Genomic DNA, 27,441 nt, shown 5'->3' on the forward strand with positions numbered 1-27,441 from the left:
ACTCCCTATATCGGAATGGACACCTATCAAAGGCGAGGAGACACCTCAAAACAACACTATACAGAGTGTAGTGGGAAGGTTTGTGGTACAAAAGACGCCAATCACCGAAAAGGTTGAGTCTTTTGGATTACCGGATGCTCTTCAAGTACCTGTTACCATAGGACCTATAGTGTCGATTTACAATCCAGATCATGGGAGAGGGGGAGAGCAGGCACGGTTAGATAGAGAAAGGATTGAGATGGAAAGGAGGAATAACATGACAAATGCATGGAAGCAATTGCCAGGATCGGTAACGTGGAACACCCCATTCGATACGACTGTGGGTCCCAACACAGGACAGGGAGGTCAGAGAGGACCGATGGACCTGAGGGGACCACGGCCGAAATCTTATACAGAATTAAGAGCAGACTTGAGAGAATGGGATGGGTCCACGGTAACCCCGAGTAATAGGTCAAGAACAGAACCGGAGTGGGAAAACCGAGGTAACGGGACTGTATCTCATTGCGGGGCTAGCGAAAGCAGTCAGGGGCGAGAGGGTCAAAGTCAGGAGAATAGAGGAGTTACACGTCCTATAGATCGGAGGGAACAGCAGGAGCAGAATGGTAGGAGTATGGAGTGTGAGGAGATGTCTCGCCTCATGCAAAACGAGGGAGACCAAAGAACACAAGAGTACAGAGATAGGTTTAGGTGCACTCATCACGCACCTGGGGAAGATGTACAACACTGGCAAAGAGGGAACAGTGAAAGATCACGTCATACATCAAGTGATCAGAGGTCACAGATGCATGGAGAAGAAAGAGGGAGTAACGGAATGTCTTATCATGCATCCCGAGAACATAGACAGGATGGGGAATGCGGGGCTATGAGGCGCGAAGGAGTGTTTCACCATCCACCCCGAGAAGATGGAAAAGCATGGGACCTAGAGAGATGGGAGCATGGGAGGACTCCACATAACACACCAGAGCCTAGAGGTAGAACTAGGAGCTGGGATGGGAGAGATGCGGAAGGAGCCCCTAGAGCCGAAGTACTGAAAGCAGCGATAAAGGTTAAAAGGCTTGATGTCTCCAGCCTAAAATCCGATCTAGATGAGATTATAGAAGGGACGGTGCCTTTAGAAAGGATTGATTTGTACGAACAAGATGAACTGCTATTTATAGCAAAGGATATTACTAGAAAGGCCAGAGCAATTCATGAGAAACTGACTAATTTGGCGGACAGGTATGTGGTAGATTTGTCCAGAACAAAGACGTTACAGAGTAACCATAGGTTGCAGTACTCAGACCAAGACCTAGACGAGAAGAGAACTACAGGATTAAAAACACACATAAGAGAGTTGATATCGGGAATAAGGGTGTGGAGAGATCTGGACAAATGGGAGGAGAGATGGTCCAAAAGGGGTACAGTTAGACGGAGTACAAGTGTGATGTCTCCAGAGGGAAGGGTAATGCAGATGGAGGCATTCCCTTTGCGAGAAATATCAAAGGGGAATTATGTACATGTACCTTGGAGTAGAGGAGATTTGGCTGCATTTACCAACTCATTTCCGAAATTAAGGGAGAACCCAGTTGAGTGGTATAAGCAGGTAGAAAGGTTTGTAAAGATCTCTAAGGTATTGTGGATTGATTTGAACACCTTGTTTGACATTGTGGTTCCAGGGGATTTGTGGGTAACCTGCAAGATTAGTGTCCAGTGGCCAAATGTAGAACCTGAGAGGAATGCTAGAACTAATGGACCGTCGGACAGTGTCATGGAGAAATATGAAAGAGTAATAGCCTGGCTAAAGGATAAAGTGCCTCCACAAGATATAGATTGGGTAAAAATAGACCGAACAAGACAGGAACCCAAGGAGACAGTTCATGAATTTTATGAAAGATTACTGAAAATATTCAGACAATATAGTGGACTCGATGTAATGGATCCCAAAGACATAGGGCAGTTTGTGTCAAAGTTCGTTTTGGGGCTGAGACCAGATATTTGTTTGATGATTCAACAACACTTAATTTGTTGGCAAAACAAACCACTAGATGAGATCCTGCGATATGCGAGATACTGCAGTGACGAAATAGATTCTAATCCAAAAAATCTAAAGGAGAAATTGATGGTGGTGCAGATGCAGTCGGCAGGAAAGGGTGGACAACAGAAACAGGGGATGGGACGAAAGTCAAATGGTCAGAACAAGGATAATGAAGAAGGCCAGAGACCTAGAGTAGACTTTGCCACTTTAAAGAAGACGACAAAGTGCCACCAGTGTCACCAGGTGGGACATTGGAGACGCGAGTGTCCCTTTAACCCTGAAAATGGAGAGCTAGAATTAGAAGAGCAAGTTCAAGAGGTTCCAGCTCAAAAGGCGACAGTCCCAGGAAGCAAGGTGGTCAAAGGGGGGGCTTCGGCTCCAAGAGCTCAGTTTCCACAGCCACCGAAAATCGCGACAGGGGGAAAGGTCTTTAAACAGATGCCTCTTTTTATTGAGGAAGAAAAGTGTTATTATATTGATCCATTGACAGGACAGCGTGTGAGTAGGGAAGAGGACTGTACCCTCGGGGCAGTCCTAGAGGTGGATCAAAGGGGGCCATTTGTTGAGGCTGAAGTGGCAGGATGTCCTACAACGTTCTTGGTGGATACTGGAGCTACTCGATCAACTCTGAGATCAGCGGTGGTTCCAGATTTACCGATGTCAGGGGAAACAATTCAAGTGGTAGGAGTTGCAAACAAAAGGATGACTAGTCCCTTGACTGAACCAGTATCCGTGAAAATAGGAAACCATATGAATGAACATCAGTTTGTAGTATGTGATTCGAGTCCTGTATGTCTGTTAGGAAGGGATTTGTTGTGCAAATTGAATTGCACAATATACTGCACCCCGCAAGGAGTGGAGGTACAGACTACAGACGATGATGCTACCTTCAAGGTAGCCAATTCAAAATCTTGCATAGAACTATATCCTACTCTGACTGTAGAAGATCTTCCCCAGGACCTACGAGATGCTGTGGCATCAGAGGTATGGGATTTCACAGGCGAGGAAATAGGATTGATCAAGGGGGTAGAACCAGTGAAAATAATGGTAAAGCCAAATGCCGAGTATCCAAGAACGCCTCAATACAAATTGTCCCAGGAAACGATTGCAGGAATAAAACCTGTGATTGAGTCAATGATTCAACAGGGAATACTACAAGAAATCGTGGGAAGTCCTTGTAACTCCCCGATTATGGGTTTGCAGAAACCTAGTGCGAAATTCAGAATAGTTCAGGACCTTCGAAAAATTAACAATATAGTTGTTTCATGTTGTCCAGTGGTACCGAATCCATCAGTGATACTGTTTCAGATACCATGCCAATCTGAGTGGTTCACAGTGATAGATCTTTGCCAGGCTTTCCTTTCAATACCATTGGATGAAGAAAGCAGGTATCTTTTCGCTTTTAAAATGGAAAATCGCGTCTTAACATGGTGTCGAATCCCACAAGGATTCACAGACAGCCCATCAATCTTCAACCAGTTGTTGAAGAAGAATCTCGAAAATCTAGTACTGCCGCAGAATTCGGTTCTGGTCCAGTACATAGATGACCTACTTGTTGCGTCAGAGACCGAGGAAGCCTGTAAAACAGATTCCATTGCCTTGTTGAACCATTTAGCTGAAAATGGACATAAGGTATCTCCGAGCAAGTTACAGTACTGTCTGACAGAAGTACAGTATTTGGGGCACCGGTTAGAAAAGGGAAAGCGTAAGGTGTCTCCAGACAGGATTGAGGCGATAATGAAGATGAATGCGCCTACGACACAGAGAGAAGTTAGGATGTTCCTAGGAATGGTTGGTTATTGCCGACAGTGGATAGTTAACTTTTCACTGAAAGCTAAACCTTTACAGAAACTGACGCACAAGGAGGTGAGTGATCCGGTACCATGGGACGATGAATGCTTGGCGGCATTTCTGCAGCTGAGAGATGACTTGTGTCGTGCTCCGGCCCTGGGGATGCCCGATTACGAGAAGTCTTTTTCACTTTACTGCTGTGAGAGAGAGGGATGTGCCTTGTCAGTCCTGGCACAAGCTCATGGAAATGCCCGTAGACCAGTTGCTTATTTTTCGGCTACATTAGATCCGGTAGCCGCAGCGTTGCCCGGATGTCTCAAATCCGTTGCTGCAACGGGTGTCAGCATTGAACGGTGTGAGAGTATTGTAATGGGACACCAGTTAGTGGTGTATGTACCACATTCAGTAGAATTGTTAATGACCAGGACCAAGACGCAGCATCTGCCCAATAGTAGGCTCACGCGCTACGAGCAAGTTATCCTTGCTGCGGAGAACGTGACCCTTAAGAGATACTCTGTCTTGAACCCTGCTACTCTGATGCCACTACCAAGTGTAATAGAAGGCGAAGAATGTGAAGACCACGATTGCCTTGATGTGACTGAACTATGCACGAAGCCAAGACCAGATATCGTGGATGAGCCGTTGACTGACCCTGATGAAATTTACTTTGTCGATGGCTCATGTTTAAGAGACGATACTGGTCGGTTGAGAGCAGCCTATGCTGTTTGCACCATTACTGGAGTTGTGGAAGCCGCTTGCCTGGAAGGAGTACATTCCGCACAGGTAGCAGAAATCATTGCATTAACTTGTGCCTGTATAGCAGGTAACGGAAAGAGAGTCACCATATACACTGACAGCCAATATGCTTTCGGTGTGGTTCACGATTTCGGGCAGTTGTGGTCTCAGAGAGGTTACATGACCTCTTCTGGTTCGCCCATTCGAAATGGAGAATTTGTGCGACTGTTGTTGGAAGCATTACAAGGTCCAGCTGCCATTGCTATTGTAAAGTGTGTAGCTCACACTAAGAATACAGATTTTGTGTCACAAGGTAACCGTTATGCAGACGAGGTCGCCCGCTATTGTGCGGAGCAGGACTATTCCTTCACAAAAGTAGAAATAGATGGGGCGGAAGAGAAGACAGAATTGAGCATGATGTTGGAAACAGTAGACACTTGGGAGGATTTAAGAGTGATGCAGGAGAACGCACCTGAAACAGAGAAAAAGGCATGGGAAATAGCAGGTTGCGTGAGAAGCGAGATGGATTTTTGGATTTCAGCAGATGGGAGGGCAGTGTTACCTGAGGAACTAGCGAACCCAATGGCAAGACAAATACATGGTCCAGTACACCTAGGAAGAGATGCCATGCTGAGAGTGTTTAGGCAGACTTGGTATTGCCCTAAATTTAGGATAGCAGCAGAATCAGTATGTAAGCGATGTGTTACCTGCCAACAATTAAACATAGGGAAGCGAACACCAGTTACACTGAGTCACATTGGGAGGTCTGGGGGGCCTTTCAATAGAATGCAATTAGACTTTATTGAAATGCCAAAAATCAACCGCCTTAGGTATGTTTTGGTGGTTGTATGCATATTTTCCAGATGGGTTGAAGCATACCCTACACGCAGGTGCGATACACTCACAGTAGCCAAACTATTGCTCAGGGAGTTGATACCACGCTTCGGGGTGCCTGCCTCTCTGGAATCGGACAGAGGAACACATTTTAACAGCGAAATTGTGAAGATGTTGTGCTCTGCATTAAAGATCGATCAAAAACTGCATTGTAGTTATCGACCAGAAGCCTCAGGGATTGTGGAACAAGTAAATGGCACCCTGAAGAGTCGACTAGCTAAAGTCTGTTCATCCACATCTTTGAGTTGGCCAGATGCTCTTCCTTTAGTACTCATGAGCATGCGTAGCACACCTGACAGGAGGACAGGTCTCTCTCCACACGAGGTTCTGATGGGGAGGGCCATGAGACTTCCCACTGTTCCAACTGCTGCCCTATTGAACATTACAGATGATCTGATCTTGGATTATTGTAAGGGACTGTCTGACGCCATCCATTCTGTGTCCCTTCAGGTGCAGGCGGCTGAAGTTCCATCATCAAGGAACCTGTGTCATGATCTGTGCCCAGGGGACAGGGTGCTGATCAAGAAGCACGTCCGGAAGAACTACCTAGATGTACGTTGGCGTGGGCCCTTTCAGGAAATCCTGATCACGAATACCGCGGTGAAGTGCGGAGGGCTGCCAAATTGGATCCATGCATCCCATACTCGAAGAGTTCCAGCACCTCTAGAAGAAACAGCTCCTCTCCCAGACGAAAGTCCAGTCGTGGAAGAAGAATCCCAAGAGGGGACCAGATCAGCTGTGGGGGTGTCGGAAGGAGTTGGGAACGCATCTGATCGAGAAGAGGAAGGAAGGCAGGACGGCAGTGAGACCGTAGACGCAACTGAAGGAGAGAGCTGCAGTGAATACGACTCAGACACAGATCAGTACCAGAGCGATCAAGAACCGAGTGTGAGGACGAGAAATAGGAGAACAAGGCGTGAAGCAGCCACCTGGCCGGAAAGAAGGAGGAGGCTAAGCTTGAGGTCAGCTCGGGAAGAAACGCTTGCTCCTATATCCGAAGACTCGGATCCGGAAGAAGATACCCAGGAACAAGTCCAGGAAGGTCCAAGAAGATCAAGGAGGGTGCGAGTACCTAACAGAAGATACTCTACTCCTGATTGGACCTACCTCGTCGCAGATGTCCGTGGGTCACAGAACCGGGAGGGTCAGGGAAGTGAGCCTGATCAGAATTGAACCAATTATCACAGTGCAATTAAGGTTCCTGCTACCAGGAGTGGAGGCCGAAAGATTGCTGACACTCAACATCGTCTATCCTCCTCTCCTGAGCGGAATCAGAAAATTGATTTTAGAGACAGTTGATTTTCCGGTTTGTTGTTCACAATATCCAATATTGGAGGGAACTCTTCTTCGTTTGGAAATGCTTGAGCGAGTAGTGGAAGTTCTTGGAACACTCATTGTCTTGGATTAATACTTTGTTGCGGATGTCTTCAAAGGGGCGCAGAACTGGGCAGGTGAAGAAAGTAACCCTGATCAGAACAGACCCTTTTGTAACTGTGGATGTAGAGTTGATAGTACCAGGAGTGGAGATTGAAAAACTATTAACTCTTAATTTCGTTTGTCCTCTTGTCCTCAGTGAAATAAGAAGAATAATCCTAGAGACAGTCGAATTTCCATGTTGTTGTACGAAATGCCCAATACTTGAGGGAATCCTTCTTCGTATGGACATTTATGAGGATGTGGTGGCACTTCTTGGAACACGTATAGTTTCAGATTGATAAAAGACTTTTGAAAAGAACTTTGTAAATATTGCTGCAAGATAACCTAGCGCCGAGTGGAAGAAGAAAAAATGGTAGGGACTTCCTTTTAACGGACGGAGAAGGGCTAGGGTTGTCTATTTCTACAGGACTCTAAGGTTGTTTGCGGAGTAAACTGTCAGCTTCCAGGTGTTCAAAAGAGAAACACTGTTCGAAAGAGAGACTTTGTTCGGAGAGAAGGAGTAACTGGTGCTAGAGGAACACCCAAAACTACACTGTTTGAGAACATGGAGGCCGGCAACCCGAACCGCAGGGCAAAATGTATAGTTGGCACACTTTTAGGGGTAGTGATTTCTCTTATAGTTTTAGTGGTTACTGTCTCATACATAGTGGGACACGAGAGGGATGCAACTGCAGTCAAGGAAGTCAAGGGAATGTCAACACAGAGAACTACTACTGTTAATTATAAGGGAAACATCAATGATAAAGACAAAGTTTTGTTGGATGCGGAAAAAAAAAGGTTACATACAGATGAATCACAGGGGAATTTTAGGTCAAATGCTTATGCCAAATTACTTTATGAGTACATTGATGTCATGGAGGCGAAGAATTGCTACGTTTGTATGCAATTACCAGCTTCTGTGGATGAGGGTATCAGATACCATCATCTTCCATTGACGTATGGAATCACATGTAGTTTGTTGTTGAGCATATTTTATGGACGAGATGGGTTCGAGTATTATTTCTCGAATTTTGACTCGACATTACCAGAGGTCCCAAATTATAAGCATCTGAATACGTGGGACTATTACAAGAGTGAAGACAGGTTACAGAAATTTTTCATTCCATGGAAAACTTTGGATACATCACATGCCCGAAGAAACAATTTGACTTGTCATGTGTCAGAGATTGAGAAAAGGTTTATAGGGCAGGTGGATACTCGATACAGAAGGCAAAAGATTCAAAAAGCTTCAGGACAATGGGAAACAGATTGGACCAAGGAAGAAAGAGAACACCAAAGGAAGGGTAGCAAGGGTCCAATTGCCTTAGATAAAGAGAAAAGGGGGAAACTATGTATTCATAGAAGTCACTCCTATTATGAGAATTTGTTTGTAGGGGAAGTCAGTTGTGAACATGCTTTCCAATTGGAGTATTACTCAAAGGATTTCTTGAAAGAAATGCAAGCAATACCAAATGTATATTTTGTATGTGGAAGAAATGCTTATGTGAAGTTACCAGATAATTGGTATGGATCATGCTATTTAGCGATTGTCTTTCCCAAAATATACCATGCAGAGAATTTAGAGACAACAAAGAGAGGAAAACAAGCTAGAGGAAGAAGAGATCTAGGCGCTGAAGAAGTGGTTGGGGATGTATTTGGTGTGGTATTTCCCTTTTTAGGATTGATATTGAATGACATCAAGCTTAGGAGATTGGCTACAGTCGTAGATAGGTTGTCTGCCAGTACTGCTAGATCATTAATGCTGGTGGAGGGCGAGATGCAATCGATAAGGGCAATGGTTCTTCAGAACCGACTTGCTCTAGACGTTCTGTTAGCCAAAGAGGGAGGAGTTTGTAAGGCTTTGAAGGTCCAGGAATGCTGCACTTACATTCCGGACAATTCAAAACCTCTAGAGAAGTACATACGAAACATTACTGCAATTCACCACGAAATTGAGGATCTGACAAAAGTAAATGTGTGGGAAAAAGTAGGTCATGGAATGGGTAAAGTTGGAGGTTGGTTTGCCAACCTAGGAAAGGGTATCGTTTGGTACATACTGAAACCCATCATCATAATTGTGATTTGTGTAATCACTTTGTGGGGATTGGTGCGTCTGTATCAGTGGTATAGAGCAAACAGGTTACAGAGATCTATGAGAGAACAGGAGAGAAGACTAACGGCGATGCAAGATACACAATATAAGAGTCTGAAGGCATTGGAGACAATGAAAAGAAGTGGTACTGCCATGACTTCACTTTGAAGGGTCCTACATTTTAGAGATGGTGTTTTGATGGTGATGACTCCTGAAAGTCATCAAAGGGGGGACTGAGAGAGCACAAATCTGAAAAATGTATAAGTGCACCATATTTACAAGCACGTAGTTAGTTTAAATATACTTTGCACAAGAGTGTCTTATACCCAGAAGTGAAATGTATAGAGTGTTTAAGTAGAGTAACAATAACCATAGCAATGTGAAGACTAATGTAAAAATGTTAGAATGAATATGAAAACCTCACGTTCTCATGTTAAGTGATCATGTAAGAGAAAAGTGAAACCTTGCAAACCAGTTAAATTGTGTAGGCCTCATGGCAATTCACAGTAAATATAAAAGTGCTGCTAAAATAATGTGAGGTGGGGTTAACATTGTTCTTCCAAAATGTATTATCGAATTTAGTACTGAAATATATGTTTTATAGATGTGTTGCATTATAGAAATGTGTGCTAGTTAAGAATACTGTTTAAATCAAGTTAAATGTTTTCAGAGTGCAGGGACCCGCTTCATGTAAATCAAGTAGGCCTGAACAGATAATGTCGCTTCTTTGATCTGCACTGTGCTCGTTAGAGAAGAGGTCGAGAGGCACCAAGTACAGAGTTTTACACATGTTTTATGGCCTATAGATATGGTGGAGTCTGGAATTTGAGGCCCACTGTAGGATGGTCTGAATGCAGGTGCGAGGGGTCCTAATCAGTCGTAATGAATGGGGCTTTGTTCAGTGACGCCTGGCGCAGGCCTGTAGGAGGTTTCAGGAATTTCAGGGGGTACCAGCGAACTGGAGAAGAAGCCTGGGAACCAAGGTCAACTTTAACGAGGGTCCCGAAGAGTATCATCATGGAGTTTTTCCGCTGAAATCGATACCACGTGAGGGGCGTCCCGAGGGGCGTTCCTATCGGAAATGTGATTTTGTATTAGGGAAAGCGACCCGGGGGAGAGACAGAGCAGATGATTTTGGGAGCCTAAGAAAGCGGTTGGGTAGGCAGATAGGCTGATCACAAGAGACCGATTTACAGAAGAGACTAAGAGAAGTGCGTGATCTTCTTAGGAAGTCACCACGGCTGACACCTTTTGGGGTAAAGATCTTGTTAAGTAGGGATGTCACTTAGTCTAGTGTAGGGACAGACTAACCTGAATTTTCTTTCTGTAATGACACTTAAGTTGCAACTTGTATCTATTCTTGCAACTCTGATGATCTTCGAACTTGTACTCATCATTTTGTTTTGTAGACTTAGAGCATTTAAAGAATATATGTTTGTAGTGATACCAGTATACCTTTTAAACCTCATCTTGAGAAGTTTGTATCTTCAGTTATCTTTGACTTTATATTAAATCTTAAAACTTCATCTGTAGTCAGTGGTTATTTAGAGTGGTGTAATTTCTTAATTGACTAACCTAGTAGTAGATTGTCTTTTACTCAATGACAGGTACCAACGATTCAGTCGACATGATTTGGGATCTGGTAAGGTAACTAGAGACCAGAAACCCCGCGTTAACATGTCCAATGGCCATAATGATACCTAAGTATTTAGTAAATGTCCCTTTTCGGGTATCAAAAGGAATAAACCCCTCTTGAAAAGCTTAGTGAATGTTTTAAAGATATTTCCAATGGCACTAATAATGAGACAGCTCTTCTTGTGCGGGCATTTGTTTAGAAATCCCAAAGTTGTTTCACCTCAAAATGTTATTATTGGGATTTGTTGGCCAAATGTTATATTTCCCTAGAGAGTAACTCAGAGAAAAAAATAAATGTAAAGAAGGGTGAAGATGATAGCAGCCTACAAACTTATTGGAGTCAATAGAAGATGTTGGCCAAATGATGTGGCGTTACACTGACAATCTGGTCTAGGTGAACCCATTATCATATGTTAAAAAGAAAGGCAGAAAAATGTGCTGCCCTTGGAAAAATATATTTTAAAAATGCACTGCAGAACATTCCCAGTGTGCTAGCTTGTGTTCAGTGGCACAATAAAACCAGTGAAAAAACGGTTGATCACACAGACTTTAGCTGTCATGCTTGATAACGAAAATGAGAATATAGTCATTTATTTCTGTGCTGAATTAGCCTATCAATTTGTGTGCATTCATCAGGACAATCCTTTCATAACAAACACGTGACAACCCATTAAAAAAACCGGCTCTGAAACAAGGACACAAAATGTAGTGTCAGTGATTTTTTTAAAATAAAAAAACAGTGTTCTAATGTGAATTTATTGTGAATATCTTCTGAAACACACAAAGAAAGTATCAAAATCATAGGCATACAGCAGAAGAGACTTGACTTCCTCAAACAATATCAGTAATTAGATGTAGATTATGACAAAACAATGCCAGCTGTGTGAAATAGTTTACCTCAAACCTCACCTAGTACATACATATATGTACAAATATGAGTAAGCTGTGCTTGTTGAGTTGCTTATCCTCAATTAATGTTATTTTCAGTAAGTCCCCATCCAGGTTTTGTCAAACAGGATGGCAAGAGATCATGGTTATATCAAACATCGGACATACAGGAAGTAGGTGTATGTGTGTGTGTGTGTGAGAGAGACCCCCCCAATCTCATCAGGGCATCTATCAGAAATACAATCACCCATAATATTCCAATATCATCTCTAACATGCGGAAAAGAGTGTCTCCAAATGGTCACCTTAAATGCCCTTCTGCGCAAGGAATCTACTTGGAGAAAATCCTCAATTGCTCAAAGAAATCTAAGCCTCAAATCCTCAAATAACAAGGGATGGTACCCAATTCAAACAAAAACAATTCAGATAGAGCAAAAAGCTAAGTAAAACAACAATAACCTTACCACACATTTTGCAGTGTTGGTCGAAAGGATAAGAGTTCTTACCATGTCTCCCTAAAAACACATAACAGATGTGTAGTTGCTGTGTAGACTATTGCCATTAGGTTCACAGGGGGACACAAATGACCCCCTTGACAATGCCTAGAAGGGGATCAACCAGCCAACCCACTTTAGTTAAAAAATGTAGGTGGCCATATGAAGAGTCAAAAGCATCAAGCCCTATGTAGGCTCGTGTTCAAAGAAATTATTTCCACCTCTACTTTTTCATACTCAGAGGATAATTAAATAGCCCACCCAAAAGACTGTATCGCAACTGATACCCTTCATGGTCAAAAGAGGCTTTATCTCTGCTGCAACCAATCTACACCATCCTCCAAGCCCTGTTCATTAGTATGCATATGGTAAATCAATGTTTGTTCCAGCTAGAACCGCAATTCATCGGAAAGATGTGTGTGACCCTTTTTGTAACACTGTTCATTTTAGATTGTCCAATTCTGATTCTGTTTTTTACAAAGGGAATCAAATTCGCATTGGCCCTCTTCAGACGTAACCCTCTCCTGATGAAGATCTCCTCTCCTGATGTAGCTATTTGTATTCTTGAATCTATACTTCCGCCGGTCTAGTGGTGACACCAACATACTTTATCTTGTGGGCAAGTGATTAGGTAAATGACTCCTTTGCTATTACAATTAGTGAAGGATTTCTAAATCTAGGGAATATGCAGTCCTAAGAGTGTTTAACGTCATTGTCTGATGAGACTTATTATGTTTTTTCATTATTTAATTGCTTATTTATTGTCTTTATTCTATTTGACAACAGGTTATAAGTAAGATAAACTTCTAGTCTTTTGTCTGTCTCCAATTTACTTCCCCGTGGTTATTTCAGGTGCATTTCTCTCTGTTTTGACTACCTCCTAGGATACTTAAGGCATAGTAATTTCTCTTTTAGACATTTCTTCCTCGCTATGAGAACTTGTAATAAAGCATTCTTATAATTTTTTTATAATGCACCTTTGTTGTTAGCCCACCATTTTCAGTTCTAATATCCAGATCCAAGAGAGCCAGTTGTGTTTTATCATGTGTCTCTGTGATGATCAAATGGATATCCCTTCCATTAAGCCACTGAAACAAATATAAGTCAAGGTTTGCTGTGTCCCAGAGGAAATAACAAACACATCCTCAAAAAATTGTTTACAAAGGGAAATGTTTTTATGGAAGGAATTCTGTTAGGCTCATGGTACGAGTCAACCTTATAGAAGTGCCACCCCCCGACAGATATTAGGGGGGCATCTCTTAACAATGGAAAATATACCTGGGTATATATTCATTTGTAAATTTACACTTTGTAGTAACTTCACTGCATTTTGCTATTCCCCATTTCTAGGTGTAAAGTTGCTACAGAGTGTAGGCTTACATGTCAACACCATCTAAAACCAGGAGGTGGAGCCCAATTTCCCATTGTAAAATTACTTCGAGTAGCTTTTCACACACAGGCGTAGATCTCTGCTACCAAGGAGGAGCGCTCCATATATTTAAGTATAGAGAAAAGTAAAAAAATGTATAAACTTTTAAAATGAAATGAGTGGAAGTATTTTAATATTAAATATATTAATGTAAAGTAAATGTATCTTTTTTAACTAAAACAATTAAAAATGGACAGCTCTATTATCTTAGAAGTTAACTAATTTTAAATATGTAATTACTGTGTAATTCTTATTTAAAGAATTAGTTTAAACAAAATCTACCTACAGTAAAATATTTATTTTTGTTTAACAGGTATTACAAATTACTAAATTGTATGGATCGAAGTCATTTACATTAATTTAATATTTCCACCAAAAATAATTAAAAATGTAATTTGACATTTTAAATAGTTTATTTAAGAAATGTGTATAGTTTTAATTTTTGTATATTTTTTTAAGTTTAATACAGCTTTTTTAATAAGTTATTTTCTTTTCAAATTATTTACTATTCGGCTTTGTTTTAAGTCCCGATCGTGATTAGACTAATGCTGCTAAATTTTAGGCCGCATGCTGGTTGGTTGTGAAGTATCACTTTTTAGAGATAGAGTTGGCTATCTGATAGGAAGGATTTGATCACAATGTACACTACTTTGAAAGAAATTATTTGTTCTGCTGTGAGCTAGTTCCATTTTTTCATGGCTAGGGCAATATATTTATGCTTCCTTACCCTTAAACACAGCCTCACAACTTGGTTATTCATCCTCTGAAATTTCCCAATGTTTCTTCTTTGGCGTGGACTACATTGCACTTCATTTCAATCTTGTGATTCAGATGAAGCAACTGAAATACCCTCTCAATCTAATCAGCTGAAGGTTACTTTACTTTACTACTGCAGCGAACTGATGCCTGCAAGTTAGTTTGTGGTCAAACCACAGATCCAAGTGTTTTTTACACTCTTCCCTGACAAATGGGCCATCCCCAGCTCTGGTGGTGAGTTAAATGTGAATGCAGAGATTTCATGCTTCTCTAGGATCATGACCTACGTGTTGGACCCTTTCAGGCTCAGACAATGTTCTTTCTTCAGAACAAAGTATATCTGAGGATTTGGCATAACCAGTGAGTCATGGGTGCTAGTGCAAGAAGAGAAATGCCCCCTTGGCTATTGTTTGAACTGTAAAACAGAACAATAAGCTGGTTTCAGCGGGCCCCTCATGATTCTTGGTCCTGGTGTCACTACACCTGCTGCACCAATGGAAGCTACTCCACGTTAAGAAACTTGAAGCAAAGTTCATGTTTGTTTTCAAGTCTAGCAGACTTGCGTGACATCAGTGTACATTTGGAATTGTAGTTGATGCTGGGAAATTACTTTTAGTAGAAGCTGCAGATGTAGAGGAGAAGCTGAGAGGGCAGAGCTCTGCAGAACACCGCATGTAACACGTTTTGTAGTTGAAGTGGATCTGCTGATTCGTACATGATGGACGCTGCTCGTTGAGAATTAATTCAGAGAAAGGGAATTCTGGTAATCCCAGCCCTATCTTGCTGCTGTATCGAGACTGCACATGCAGTGGGCTAGTACAACGTGGACGCGGGAACAATAGCAAGCAGTAAGGTAAGGTATGACGTCCCATTGGTGGATATGAGCAACATTTGCATGCCACCAGGATATAGGTGTGATGGGACAGAATATGACACGGAGCGGTGTCAAGTAAAATAAAAACCAGAACGATACGTCACCGTGCCAGCCTTCTCTGATACAGCCATCTCCATCCACCGGCCCTACAGAGCTATTATAGTGCTCAGGACAGAGATGGGGTAGTCACAGTGCCTAATGGGAAAATGGCACTGTGACTCTCCCCTGCTTATTATTTTTAATATGGGATAGTTGTTTATAAACTCCTCTTGCTTAGCAGTAAGAGAAAGAAAAGTAAAGTGAATTATGTGACAGTCTTTCTAGAGTATACAGGTGTGAAAGGGAAGGCTGTAGGATGTCATTTTTTTTATAAACCACAACAACATGTAAATACCTGTAAATGAACTGTACGCCCCATGGGATCACTGGTTAGAACGGGACAACAAAGAAGGATTGAACAGGAAAGAGGAGGAATAAAACATCAGTGTTATCGCGAAAATGGAACAGCCAATTATGGATGAAGCAAACTGGGCATAAGCAAAAGGCAGAGGTGCGGAGTGTTAGTAAGCTCTATCTCAGGGCACAGGGGCTCAGAGCTTTGAGGGGACCATTAAACCCTGATAATTTCGGTATTTTACTACCCCAAAGCCAGCCAAAGACAGTACAAGTGGCAATTTTCCTTGATTGTGCCTGGATACAGGACATCTTTGCTACACTACTGCTCCATCTATCTTTGTAGCATCACCTATCCATGTTTTACCAAATGAGTAGCTCTGTAGCTGTGCGTGCTCATTGAACTTTCCATTGGGTACAACTGTGGCACTTAAATAGATTTTAGACAAATAATTGCCTGCTGTCTTTAAACAGAATTTACTGCATCTCCTAAAACCATATGATGTTCAATGACCCTCCAAAATCGAAATCAAACTTAATGTCTTGTATCGTTTCAAAATCTGATAGTTTTCTCTTATTATGAGCTAAAGTGCTACTGTCAGAGTTCTTTCACAAGTCGAGCTTAAGTAGGTCATCCAGGTCAAGGTGTTCCTTGGCTTTCTGAGATGTGTAGTTCTGAATATATAGGACTACATACCAGAATGCAAAGCCACACGCCTGGACTGAGAGAGTTACTCAAGCATGGAAGTAGGAAACCTGAGAGTTCTGTACTATGCCAAAACGTAAAAAGGAGGGTTGCTCTTAAAAATAGGGAAGAGGGCACCGGCCTCAGAGCTCGGTTTAGGAAGGGCAAAGACCTAAAGCATTCCTAGAAAGGAAAATAAACTTTTCTGACTTCATGGACACTTACTACCAGGATGCTGTAATCCTGCCACCAAGAGGACTGTTTCTTGAGGTTCCTGAAGGTTGCTGTTTATGTCTCTTATACAAATGAACTTTGCATCAACTTTGACATACATCTTCAAATCTCTTTAATGAATTCCAAATTGCTACCTGCCCACAATCCTTTTGCAACTTTCACACTGCATCAAAGGAGCATTCTGACTCTTGTAGTTTTTTATTCTCTCTGACAATGGATTACTGCACCCTGTAAACCCAGAATACTTGCTCCTTGCTAACTAATAGTACTTATGTACGCCATTGATGCTGTACCTATGAACCATGCCAGTCTGGAAATCTAAGCATATTCACAACAGATCTTTAGTGAACGAAACGTTGACACAAGCTTTCTAAACTTAAGTCCGTAGTAGCTTGCCTTACTGTTGGGCATTTCTTTTCCTCTTTCCAGTTAATTTCTGTTAAAGTGTCCGGATTAGAGACAGGTGGTATTGGACAAATCTCCAATTTCTGGAAGAAAGGGAAGAATCCACTGACAGATTTCATACACCATTGGTATAGCGTGTTGGAAAACCGTGCACTAGGGGATTCTGTTCAAGAATTGACATTTGTACCTCAAAGGTGGGCCCAGAGGGCAATAATTCTCCAAGTTACTTATTTTAACATTCCTCTGACTTCTAGTGGCTGTATGCAGTATTGGTTTGTGGTGTTGTAGCCTCTCTAAATACTGTGCTCAGCTTCTACTGCAGTGTTTCCCAAACTGTGAGTTGTGACCCACTGGTGGGTCATGGCTCGATTTTTGGTGGGTCCCGAAAGTCCAAGCAATAAATGAGGATGCCTTTAAATTCTGTATTTATCTTGCCTCATGTGCTGCTTGAAAGACAGAGGTCAAATGCCGGGCTATGTATTCTGACAAATTACTGCTTATTATTTTTATTATGGGATAGTTGTTTATAAACTCCTCTTGCTTAGCAGTAAGAGAAAGAAAAGTAAAGTGAATTATGTGACAGTCTTTCTAGAGTATACAGGTGTGAAAGGGAATTCTGTAGGATCTCATTTTGTTTATAAACCACAACATGTAAATACCTGTAAATGAACTGTACGCATTGAGCAGTTAAGAAAGCAGTAATGAAGCATATATATATTTTTTTAATCCGAATTGTGATTTTTAAACAAGGATTTTAATAGCGTCAAAACAAATCAAACACTTTACCTGGTGATGCATGAGTGATAAATATTCTCTTAAACCTCACATTAAAATTTGTGTGCAGTATAGTTTTATCAGTAAAATTGTATGTCTGTGCAAATGTAGTGCCCATTTCAATGGAAAATGTGCTGTCTGTAAATAACAGTGCACTAAGACACAATGCTTAAGTTATATTAAAAACAGTGCCAGCCTCATGTCTATTAAAGCTAGATGGGTCACAAACGTCTGTCATTCTAAAATGTGGGTCATGGTTCTAAAATGATTGGGAAGCACTGTTCTATATAATGGCAGCAGTCTTTTCTTTGCTTTCGAAGAAAGAGTTACACATCCAACCACTGAATTAAAGATCGAAAAGTCCCTTTCACCACATCTGATTGTGGTTCTTCTTTGAATATTATAAGAGGTGAACAAACTGGACTTGCTAGTTAATGTAAACAATAGTCCTGGCTCCTCTTCAGACCTTCTGTTTAAATGGCATGAACCTAATGACAAAATTGGAGAAGATACCCGTTCTCTCTGAGAGAGTTCAAGCTCTGTAGAAAAAGGTATTTCGCTTCCAAAGGAAAAAATTCATTTCAGCCTGATGGTCAAAAGACTATCTTGTCTGATGGCCTTTTGTTCTCTATTGATCACCATGAGAAGGTTAACCGTAAGGGCCATTCATATTCCCTGAGCAGCTCCAGGGATCAACAGGCTGAGAACCAGTCAAAGTAAATTCCATTATGAATCTGAATCTGTGTAAGACACCGATCTAGTGGTCAATAAAGCTTAAGCCAATCTGCCTATGTTAAACCACTAGACAGAACACCTTTGGGGCACAACAGCAAATAAGCTTGACATCCAAATCTTGGGCCAGAGTAGAGCTCTAAAAACATTAGTTTTCTTGAGCCTTTAGCGATCCCTTGAGCGCCCAGCCCTGGTCTTCGGCTTAAAGAAGGAACTGTTTTACATTAATACTCATTAAAAAACACTTTGTCACCTCGTAGTAAAGCTCTCGATAGGTAGACCAGCCGAGCCCAAGTGTTAAGTGCACATCCTCAGAACATTTGGATAGCCCTTGTTTTGGAAGGATCATTTTGATTGATGTATACGTCCTAACACTTGTAAAACAGCATTTGCTCCCATTTGAAGCTGAGAATAAATTGTTACCTCAAAGGCTTAAATGACCTAATGATTTTTTTTCTTATATGTGATTGAAGCATCCCGAAAAATCATAATACATGACACATTTATTGACAGAAGACACGAAAAGTTGAAAGAACACATTCCACACATTAGACACAGTGACATATGAAACTGAGACAAGTGTAGTATAAGCACCGTAAACATGATTTTAAACCTGAGATGAAGAAACCCACATTAAAGTAATACTTACACATATAAACAAAGCTGCACTAATAACTTTCTTATGCACATGTTGCTTTTTAACATATACTGATGACATTATGATGTTAAGTGAAGTGGCCTAGTGTTTTTTGATACTTTCTGTCAGCATGCACCATTTAGAAAAGTCAGTGCGAAAACATGTAGAAATTAACTACAAGCTTGACACTTTTTATAATAATAACACTAGAGAACACTGGGAACAGTTAAAAAATAATTTTGTGATGTGAGTTTAGAAAAATATGCACTTATTTGAATGTTGAGTAAAATTGCAGTAGGGTATTTCTAACATTACCCATTTTCGTGTAATAATGCTTTGTGAATGTTCTATATATTCTTTATTTAAATTGGTTTAATTACATTATATTTGATGATTGGTTAAAGGTCATTTTATTTAAGTGTGTCATGCTAACTTAAAGGCTTTTTCGAAAATGACCTTTCTCTAGTGCTGCACTTTCCCCTGACTTAATACAAAGGGTCATTTTCTACAACTGAAATGTTGCTTATTTGTCCTGTACATGTCTACACACTGAGATTCTTGAATGCGTCTTCAACGGACACAGTCTATTCCATTCCATATGAGCTTATATAGGACACAACTACCCGGAGGCATCCCATCGCTGTTAAGGCACCACAGAATGAAAAATAAGGTTAACATTAGGCATTTTACAAAAAACAAGATTTTTGTGCTTTTTGAAAAGGAAAATTCTTTCTGAAAGATCGAAGAGAGAGGGGGAGGACATTCCACAGTTTTGTTGCTTTGTATGAAAATGAACGCCCACCATATTTCACTATCTTAATGACAGGTGTCTTTGCAAGGAAGGCATTATAAGAGCGCAATGTTCTCCCCGGAGTGTAAAAGGATAGCAGGGGATGAGTGATTATGGGCCCTTTGTCACGCAATGCCCTATCGGCAATACATAGCAATTTAAATGTGATCCTTTCGGCTATAGTAAGGCAATGGAGAAGACGTAATGCCAGCCTGACAGATTGGTATCTCAATATATTATACAATATACAGGCTGCAAAGTTTTGGACTACTTGTAGCTTATTTATGGTGGCTTTGGGTGCTCCTAGATACAACAAGTTGCCATAGTCCAGGCGCGAATGAATAAAAGCCTGGACCACCAGGCATTTAGAAGTGGGGGGAAGGTGAGGAAGTGAAATATTCCTGTGGAAAAAGAATTTCAGCTATTGCTATGGATGATTACTAAGTATCTTTTTGTACTGATACTACGCTCATGTGGAGTGGACTCTCAATCTTTCGTTTTTCATGACTAGCATGGGAAACCATCACTCTGTTGCAAGTATCCTAGGTGGCACTATGTGAACTCGATCATAAGGCAATCTTCCGATGGTGGTATGATGCCACATCGCTGGACGTAGTTAGGAACTTTATAAAAGAAGAAACCCCAAAGGAGGGGCTACACCATACTTTCATTTTCCCTGTGCAAAAGGATGCTATGCTGATCGATTTTTTATTAACTTTTCTCTTACTTTGGACTGACTGCATGATGCTACAGTCAGTAGCTGAAGGACTGAACCTTCTTTGCTGAACCATTTCCATTTTTTCATTCCTTTATTTCTTTGATTCTATGCTAATGGACTCACCCCCAATGGACTTTAAATTTCCGTAGAACTTGAGCTGTTAGGCAACAAACTATTCCTTCTGCCATATGGTGGTGAAACTCTGTAAATCTGTAACCCAATTATAACTATTAGATAAAGCCTACTTAAATGTTTGGCGCTGTTAAAAAGCTGTCATATTTTTAACTGAACTTCTTAAGCAATTACTCATTGCAATGAATTTTTTATATTTAATACAATAATCAAATTAATCTTATATCTGTCTGAGTCTATTATTGAGTCCTGTTGCTTCTTCCATTTAAGCTGTGCTGTTACCAATGATTTAAATGTGTTGAATGGAGAATCAGCAAGCTCTGACAGAACAACATTGTTTTGCGAAGCTGTGGCAAAGTATTTCTTTATTTTTACAGCATGGATTTAAGAGTGGTGTACCGAAATTTGATCTTAAACTTGTGCGTTGGCTGTCAATTAATGGTCCTCATTGGACAGATAACATGGTGCTTGGTCACCCCAATTTCCATCCCTGCTATCGGCAGAGAAAAATTCATCAGAGGATCATTTGCCTCTGTGGTAAATGTAAATGGCTTTCTCATGTGTGCTACCAGTATGAATACTAAGCAGTTCATTCATGGGAATATCACCTACGATTTTCGAGATTTCACTAATTGCAACACAACTAATGTTGTGTATACAATCTGGTGTCCCTGCGAGTTGATATATATCGGGCAGATGACTCAAAAAATTAAAACAAGATTGGCACAACATAAGAGCAGGACACGTTGCCAAACTGAAAATGTGCCTCTCGTAGCAAATTACTTGGAAAGGAACCATGCACCAAGTGAAATGCGCTGGCAAATAATTGAGGTTGTACACAATCCCGCGAGGGGTGGCAGTATCACGAATATCCTAAACAAAAGTGAGTGTCGGTGGATACTCCGGTGTGACAGCGTTAACAGGGGACTTCATTCTATTGAGGAATGTCATTCGGTTATTGTCAACTAACGGAATGCACTAATGTGATAGACATCAATCATGTGTCCCATGTTTAGTGCATTACAAATATTCGCACCTAGAAATATTGTTAGGTCAGTTAAGTATATTGTGCCTATATATATTTCATCAATATGATTATTGCCATGTTCTAATAATCGCTAAATATTTGTACTGGAATTGCTATACTGTTTATACCAATAAATGATAATTGTGACTGCATTCTACAAATTGTAACTAGACCTCTTCTGAAGAAAACCTTTTGATTCAATATTTCTTTTGTGGAAGATATTCTGACCTTTATTCTTTTGCATGATTTTTATACTTTTCACTTTTACGTGAGACTCGTGTAGGCTCCACTAATATCCCGACGCCCCTTGATCTTTTCGAATTGGCGTCCGTTTTTTCAATCTAATGAGGACTTAGCTGTTAGCTAACTTTACACTTTTTTAGCAAGGAAATTCAGCAGGTCATTTTCACCTGCTAATGGCCCATTGCCTTATTTTCCTATATTTTTTTTTGAATCCCAAATATTAATTTGTGTGCTGACTTAAGTGCACCTCCACGATGTAGCAGCACAGAAAGTCGGATCGTTCCAAGATGGCGCCCGTTTTCTTCGTCTACTCAAGCAGATGACAGTCCTTCTTTTAACACACCGCAAACAGCATTTAGCACTGCCGGTTGTGTCGGCATTTCCTGCTGTTGTCACGAACGCAGAACGAACCCTGGGCCGCCTGAATTGCGAGGATTGGTAAGTTTTAAACTACCATTATTCCCATACCTGTGCAAACCGAGCTTGTGATATTGGTAAGTTTTATACTACCATTATTTCCGTACCTGTGCAAACCGAACTTGCGATATGGCTTGGGGGCATAAAATTGTTTATGATGATGCAACGTGCTGAGGGCACATTCAAGTTTTGCCATCACGCTAACATATTTTTTCACTGTTGGTTAACCCCTTCGACGCTGATGACGAGCTGGGCTCGTCATGAGGTAGCCTCCTCGCACGCTCATGACGAGCCCAGCTCGTCACGTAAAGTGCGCTTTTGAAAAAGTCAGCGTACGAGCGGAATTCCGCCCGCACGCATGCGGTTAAGCGGTCATAACTTTTATTGTAATGATTTTTCACGTTTTTTTACCGCGTTTGAGCACGATGATGTATTTTTAATTATCTTTCAGATCCACATGTCTGATATCGCCACTTTCTCTGAGTGTTTACATGTAGACACTAACTGACCATGTTTTTAAACATGGGCTATGATGAGAAATGCACAGAGAGATTTGAAGATCTGTTCTTAATACTACATGGTATCTTGTGCAATTAAAGTGGTTTTAGTTTCTTCATCCAGTGATGAGTACTTTGGATGTGTATACTCTATTTTGATTACGTTTTTTTCGTATGTGTTTTATTATACTAGAATCCATTGCATGCACACAGGTTGTACAAGCAAGTGAATTTTTGCTGGATTTGAGTTCCATTTGGGTTCCTTGACTGAGCTCTTCTCTTGAATCTCAGTGAGAAACCCACAGTATTTACCTGTCTTAACAATGACAGTATTTGTTTATGATTTAGATCTAAAGTGTCAATTGGGTTGGGTTCCTGCAGTAAATGACAACACAGAACCTTCTCCCCTCCCCCCCCCCCTTTTTCAATAGCCAAATTATGAGGCGAGCGGTTGGTTGAAATTTTGTGGCCACTGCCTTGACACTGTGAAGCCAGTTTAATGAAGGGTGTCTGTATCCGCTATATGTGGTAAGTGGAATAGTTTGGGGATCTATTTAGAGCCCCCATATTGGAATGGTTCATGATGTAACCTTTGCTTTGTCTGTCTTTTTAGCTACTAAAAGTATCCTTGGATGACCTTAATTAAAGATTGGTCTTCCCCTGTTTTAAGCTGAAGGTGATGTTGCCTTCCCTTTTTATTTATTCTGGTTTGAGGACCTTTTTAGTCACTTTGTGTCTGTGATTGGGTTACTTTCTTCTTCATTTTCTTGCCTTGATAACCTCCACATGGTTTCTATATAGTCTCTTTTCTTCTGAAGAAGCCTACCATGATATGATTGTATATTTGAGAGAAGGAACTAATTGCTATCTCTTATTGTACAGATAATTATTGCTCAAAAATAATTCCAAGTCCTGAAGATGACCGTACAATAATATATCGGTCTAAACACCGTTGACGCTTCTTTGTGGCTCAATTTGTATTAAGGACATAATATTCAGGTTTATGTTGTTCCTTTATCCCGATATGTAATGTTTTTGTATGCCACTTGTCTGGTTTTTATGTTCCCTTTTTTTTTGTGTACCAGCATTTTTTGTCTTGAGCACATCTGTACGTTAACTAATTCTTTTAAGGAACTGTTGATATATGACACAATAAATATGTGATTTTTGATACTAGTACTCTGTTTTAAAGGGCCTCTTTAACCACTTTCTTCATCTCTTCCCTTTTGTCTGTTTTTTCTTTCTTTGAATTGTTGGAAGTATTTTTTAACTTCAGTGTTTCTTCTCCATGAACCTATTGTTAGGTGTATTGATTGCTTGTCCCGGGTTCGGGATTTTGGATAGCCCCAGTGGTTGCTAATCATGATTGTCTAATGGTAAAGGGCCCAGTACAATTAAAGTAGTGAAAGAGAGCAAGCATATAATAACATTTTTACCACGATTATGCTACATCTGGATCAATAGCCGAACACACAATATGTCTCCACAAAATTTGTATTCTTCACGGTCCTGTAAAAAATGTGCCACTCACACCTGCTCCCTCACAGCTGTGGATGCCGGGTCCGATGCCCTGTAGTTCAATCTGACAGTGCCAGAAAGGGTGGTCAGATAGGCCAGAGTGTGGAACGTGTTTTGGCTGTTTGTGGGCCCGTTAGTGGGCTAATGGGCTGGGGCTTTACTGCTGTTTTGCCTGATGTTACCACAAACGTGCCTGCAGCATGCACCAATGTATGCAGTCTTCCATACCTTGCAAAGCTCATACAGTGTAACATGTACAAAACGGTCTCAATTTGCAGAACAGGGGGGCACATTTTGATTTTTATACCCGGGCCTATTTTCTGTCCAGTCCGACCATGTGTTAAAGGACACAACTTCTCATCAATTAATAATGTAAATTAAATGAAAAAAGAAGGAATGGTATCTTTGAACAGCAAAACGTTTTTGACAAATTTAGAGAATCACATAACAAAATATTACCTTCTTCTCCAAGAGCTCCCCAACCTGTGATGAAACAAATGGAATCGTCAGGGAAGATTTCAGAAGCTTCTGGAAGGCATACCGGGCGTATATTCCATGTCAAACGGACAGGTTCAGAGAGACACAGGAGGGCAATGTCATTCTCATGGGTCAAACTAGTATACCCTGGGTATATAATCACTTGTTTGAGTCTTAACCCATTTCCTGTGCTTAGTTCGATGGTGCCAAGTCTCACGGTCCATACATTAATGTCTTTTTGCCTAAAAAATACAATACATTAGGAGCCAGTGGTTAGCAGACAACGGTTCGTGAGCATGATTATTTACATAAATAGTTGACATGCAGGATGCCGGATTCTGACGGGCAGGAAACAAAGAGGGAGCTAAAGTTTCTTGAAAAACATGGCTGCAAAACGAAAGGATTTCCTTTGTTTCTTTTCATGCTGGTTGTTGTTAATTAGTACCTACATTGCACACAATTTTTCATCAGAATGGCACTAGGGGAACCTTTCTGTATTACTGGGTACAACTTTCCAAAAGTTTCTATTGCTGGCCAGATGTACCTACATTAAGAATTTGGTATTCCAAATTGATGTTCTCCCCAAATCGCTATTCCTAATGCATTAAAGTGTTAAATGTAATTTACCGATTCCGAGCAGGTTGCAGATTGACCTAGCTCCTGAATATTAATGAGGTGGGTTGCAATTTGCGACTTATAAAGAATCCCAGCCACCGCAGGGATGGTGGCCTGCTGGGGTCAGAGGATCACTAAGTCTGTGATTGCTTTTAAATTAAGCAGACTCTTTGTTTAAATGCAGCCCCTTTCCTGTAAAAAAAAAAAAACAGGACCGCATTTAAAAAGAAGTTTCTTTTTTTCTTTTTTTGTTTGTTTTTTAAGAAGAGGCAGTCGTCCTCTCAACAACTGCCTCCACTTAAACAAAATATTTTTTCTTTCACATGGGAAAGGGGTCCATTAGGCACCCATTACAAACATGTAGTTGGTAAATCATGAATGTTATATGACCGTAATTTGGTCAAAAAACATTTATACCCATCACACCAATTCAGTATTTGCAAGGAATTTCCTAAGCATGCCCATTTCAAATACTGAATTGGATTTGGGACGCAAACATAAATTGCGATTCGGTAACAAGTTACTGAATCGCAATGCAGTGTTTGTATATTTAAAAGGCATTTTTTCGGTTGCAAATGCACTGATTCAACGAATCGGGCCGTTTGCAACTTCAAAAATGCTTTGTACATCTTTCCCTTGGTTCAGTTTTGTGAGTGGATTTGTCAGTTATAAGGAGTAGTGAGGTTTTTGTGATGAGTGAGATTGGTGGATTGTACCAAATTTCCTATATATGTCCTCAGTTGACATGGATGCTTGTTTGGCAAATGTATATGTGTAGGAGCTACCTGATGGTAGAAAGTGCTTTAGAAGGTCCTACTAGTTAGGTAACTACCTATTGGTGCAGTGTTGAGTGTATGTCTTAATGTGTGTTGTTCTAAGGTAGTGTTTGGTAGTTTTTGTGAACACAGGTCTTTGCCTTAATTTACCTCCTGAAGTATGAGGCCACTTTAGCCTAACTTTTTACAATACTACAAAATTATTTTCAAATTGTGCGCAAGCATAAACATAATACTCTGTCCTGGGTTTTTCTAAGCGTGCGTTACTCTGGTTCTTTTGCTAAATGTTTTCTTTCAAAAGAATCTATATACGTTTCTGCAAGATTATTTATCAAGATTTTAATCATCTGGACTAAAAATAACTTTTCGACCAAGTTGCTTGGTTTCCTGAGTAGCACATGCTTAAACCTCGAATTGCCTAGGAAATGTAGTAAAAGAGACTGGGAGAGTGCTAAAGATTTCAAGCTGGGGTAAAACGTATTCATTGAAAATAATCTAGTGACTGGTTAGCCTTGAGAACCCAGGAGACTTCCATTAAGTTTCATGCTCTAGAATTCCAATTTCTTTCATTAAAAAGCCTTCTTTAGTTTTTCACATTTTCCACTTGCACCTCAAGACCACACGTTCAACTTACCAATCGAAGCAATGTGCTGCGGTTACTAGCCAGGAGTCGCTGACAAGCGTTGCGCCACACTTGTGGTACCCGCTGAGCAGAAGGCTAGCCTGCCATGGCCAGTCTCCATATTTTGCACTTGTCCCTCCTACTATTCGACTTGATGTTTCTTTGGCGCGCTGACCACAGCCAACAGTCAAGGACACTGAAGAGCCTGTTGAATTGAGGACAGTCAAGTCATATCCCTTTTGTTGCATATATATTGATGTGATTATGTCTTTTCACATGCCATCCCATTTTTGTTCCTCAAGGGCTTTAATCTGAGGAGAGCTTTTACAGGCAATACACCAAGAAATAAATAATACCCTACAAGTGGAAAAACGCAGATTTAGAGGTGCCCAGGTCAGCAGAAATCCTGGTTTACTAATTCAGAAACGTCTGCCACCGTTCCTGCTGATAAACATTGGCCAGGCCACCTGAATTATGCGGCAGGGAAGGAACAAATTATGTTGCAGGGTTTACTAAATTATGTGTTAAGAAAAAGAAAAGTATGCCGCGTAATGCAGCACATTTTGAGATAAGATTCCTTGTTATTTTGACATTGTTTACACATGTTAACACTGTATGGGCAATGACCTCCCCCAGTCAGACAATCAAACAGCAATAATCATCAGAAAATGACCAGTCAACATGTGCAAAGGGCCTCCACTGCACAGCACAGTCCTTAATTTCAGCTGGTGG

The 27,441-nt window shown here is 40.8% G+C and overlaps 1 protein-coding gene across 1 annotated transcript in view; it reads right to left on the bottom strand.

Annotated features, from left to right (window-relative positions):
* The window catches only part of LOC144820245 (transmembrane protease serine 11C-like), a 405,011-nt gene that overhangs the window by 75,103 nt on the left and 302,467 nt on the right, over positions 1-27,441 (bottom strand). Inside the window, exons 8-9 of the mRNA XM_078677842.1 lie at positions 26,722-26,914; positions 24,664-24,938 (exon numbers count right to left, since the gene is read on the bottom strand). Coding sequence (XP_078533968.1) covers positions 24,664-24,938; positions 26,722-26,914 — 468 coding nt within the window. The remainder of the gene's footprint in view (positions 1-24,663; positions 24,939-26,721; positions 26,915-27,441) is intronic.

The sequence above is a fragment of the Lissotriton helveticus genome, chromosome 2_1 (genome assembly GCF_964261635.1).
Source record: "Lissotriton helveticus chromosome 2_1, aLisHel1.1, whole genome shotgun sequence".
NCBI lineage: Eukaryota > Metazoa > Chordata > Amphibia > Caudata > Salamandridae > Lissotriton > Lissotriton helveticus.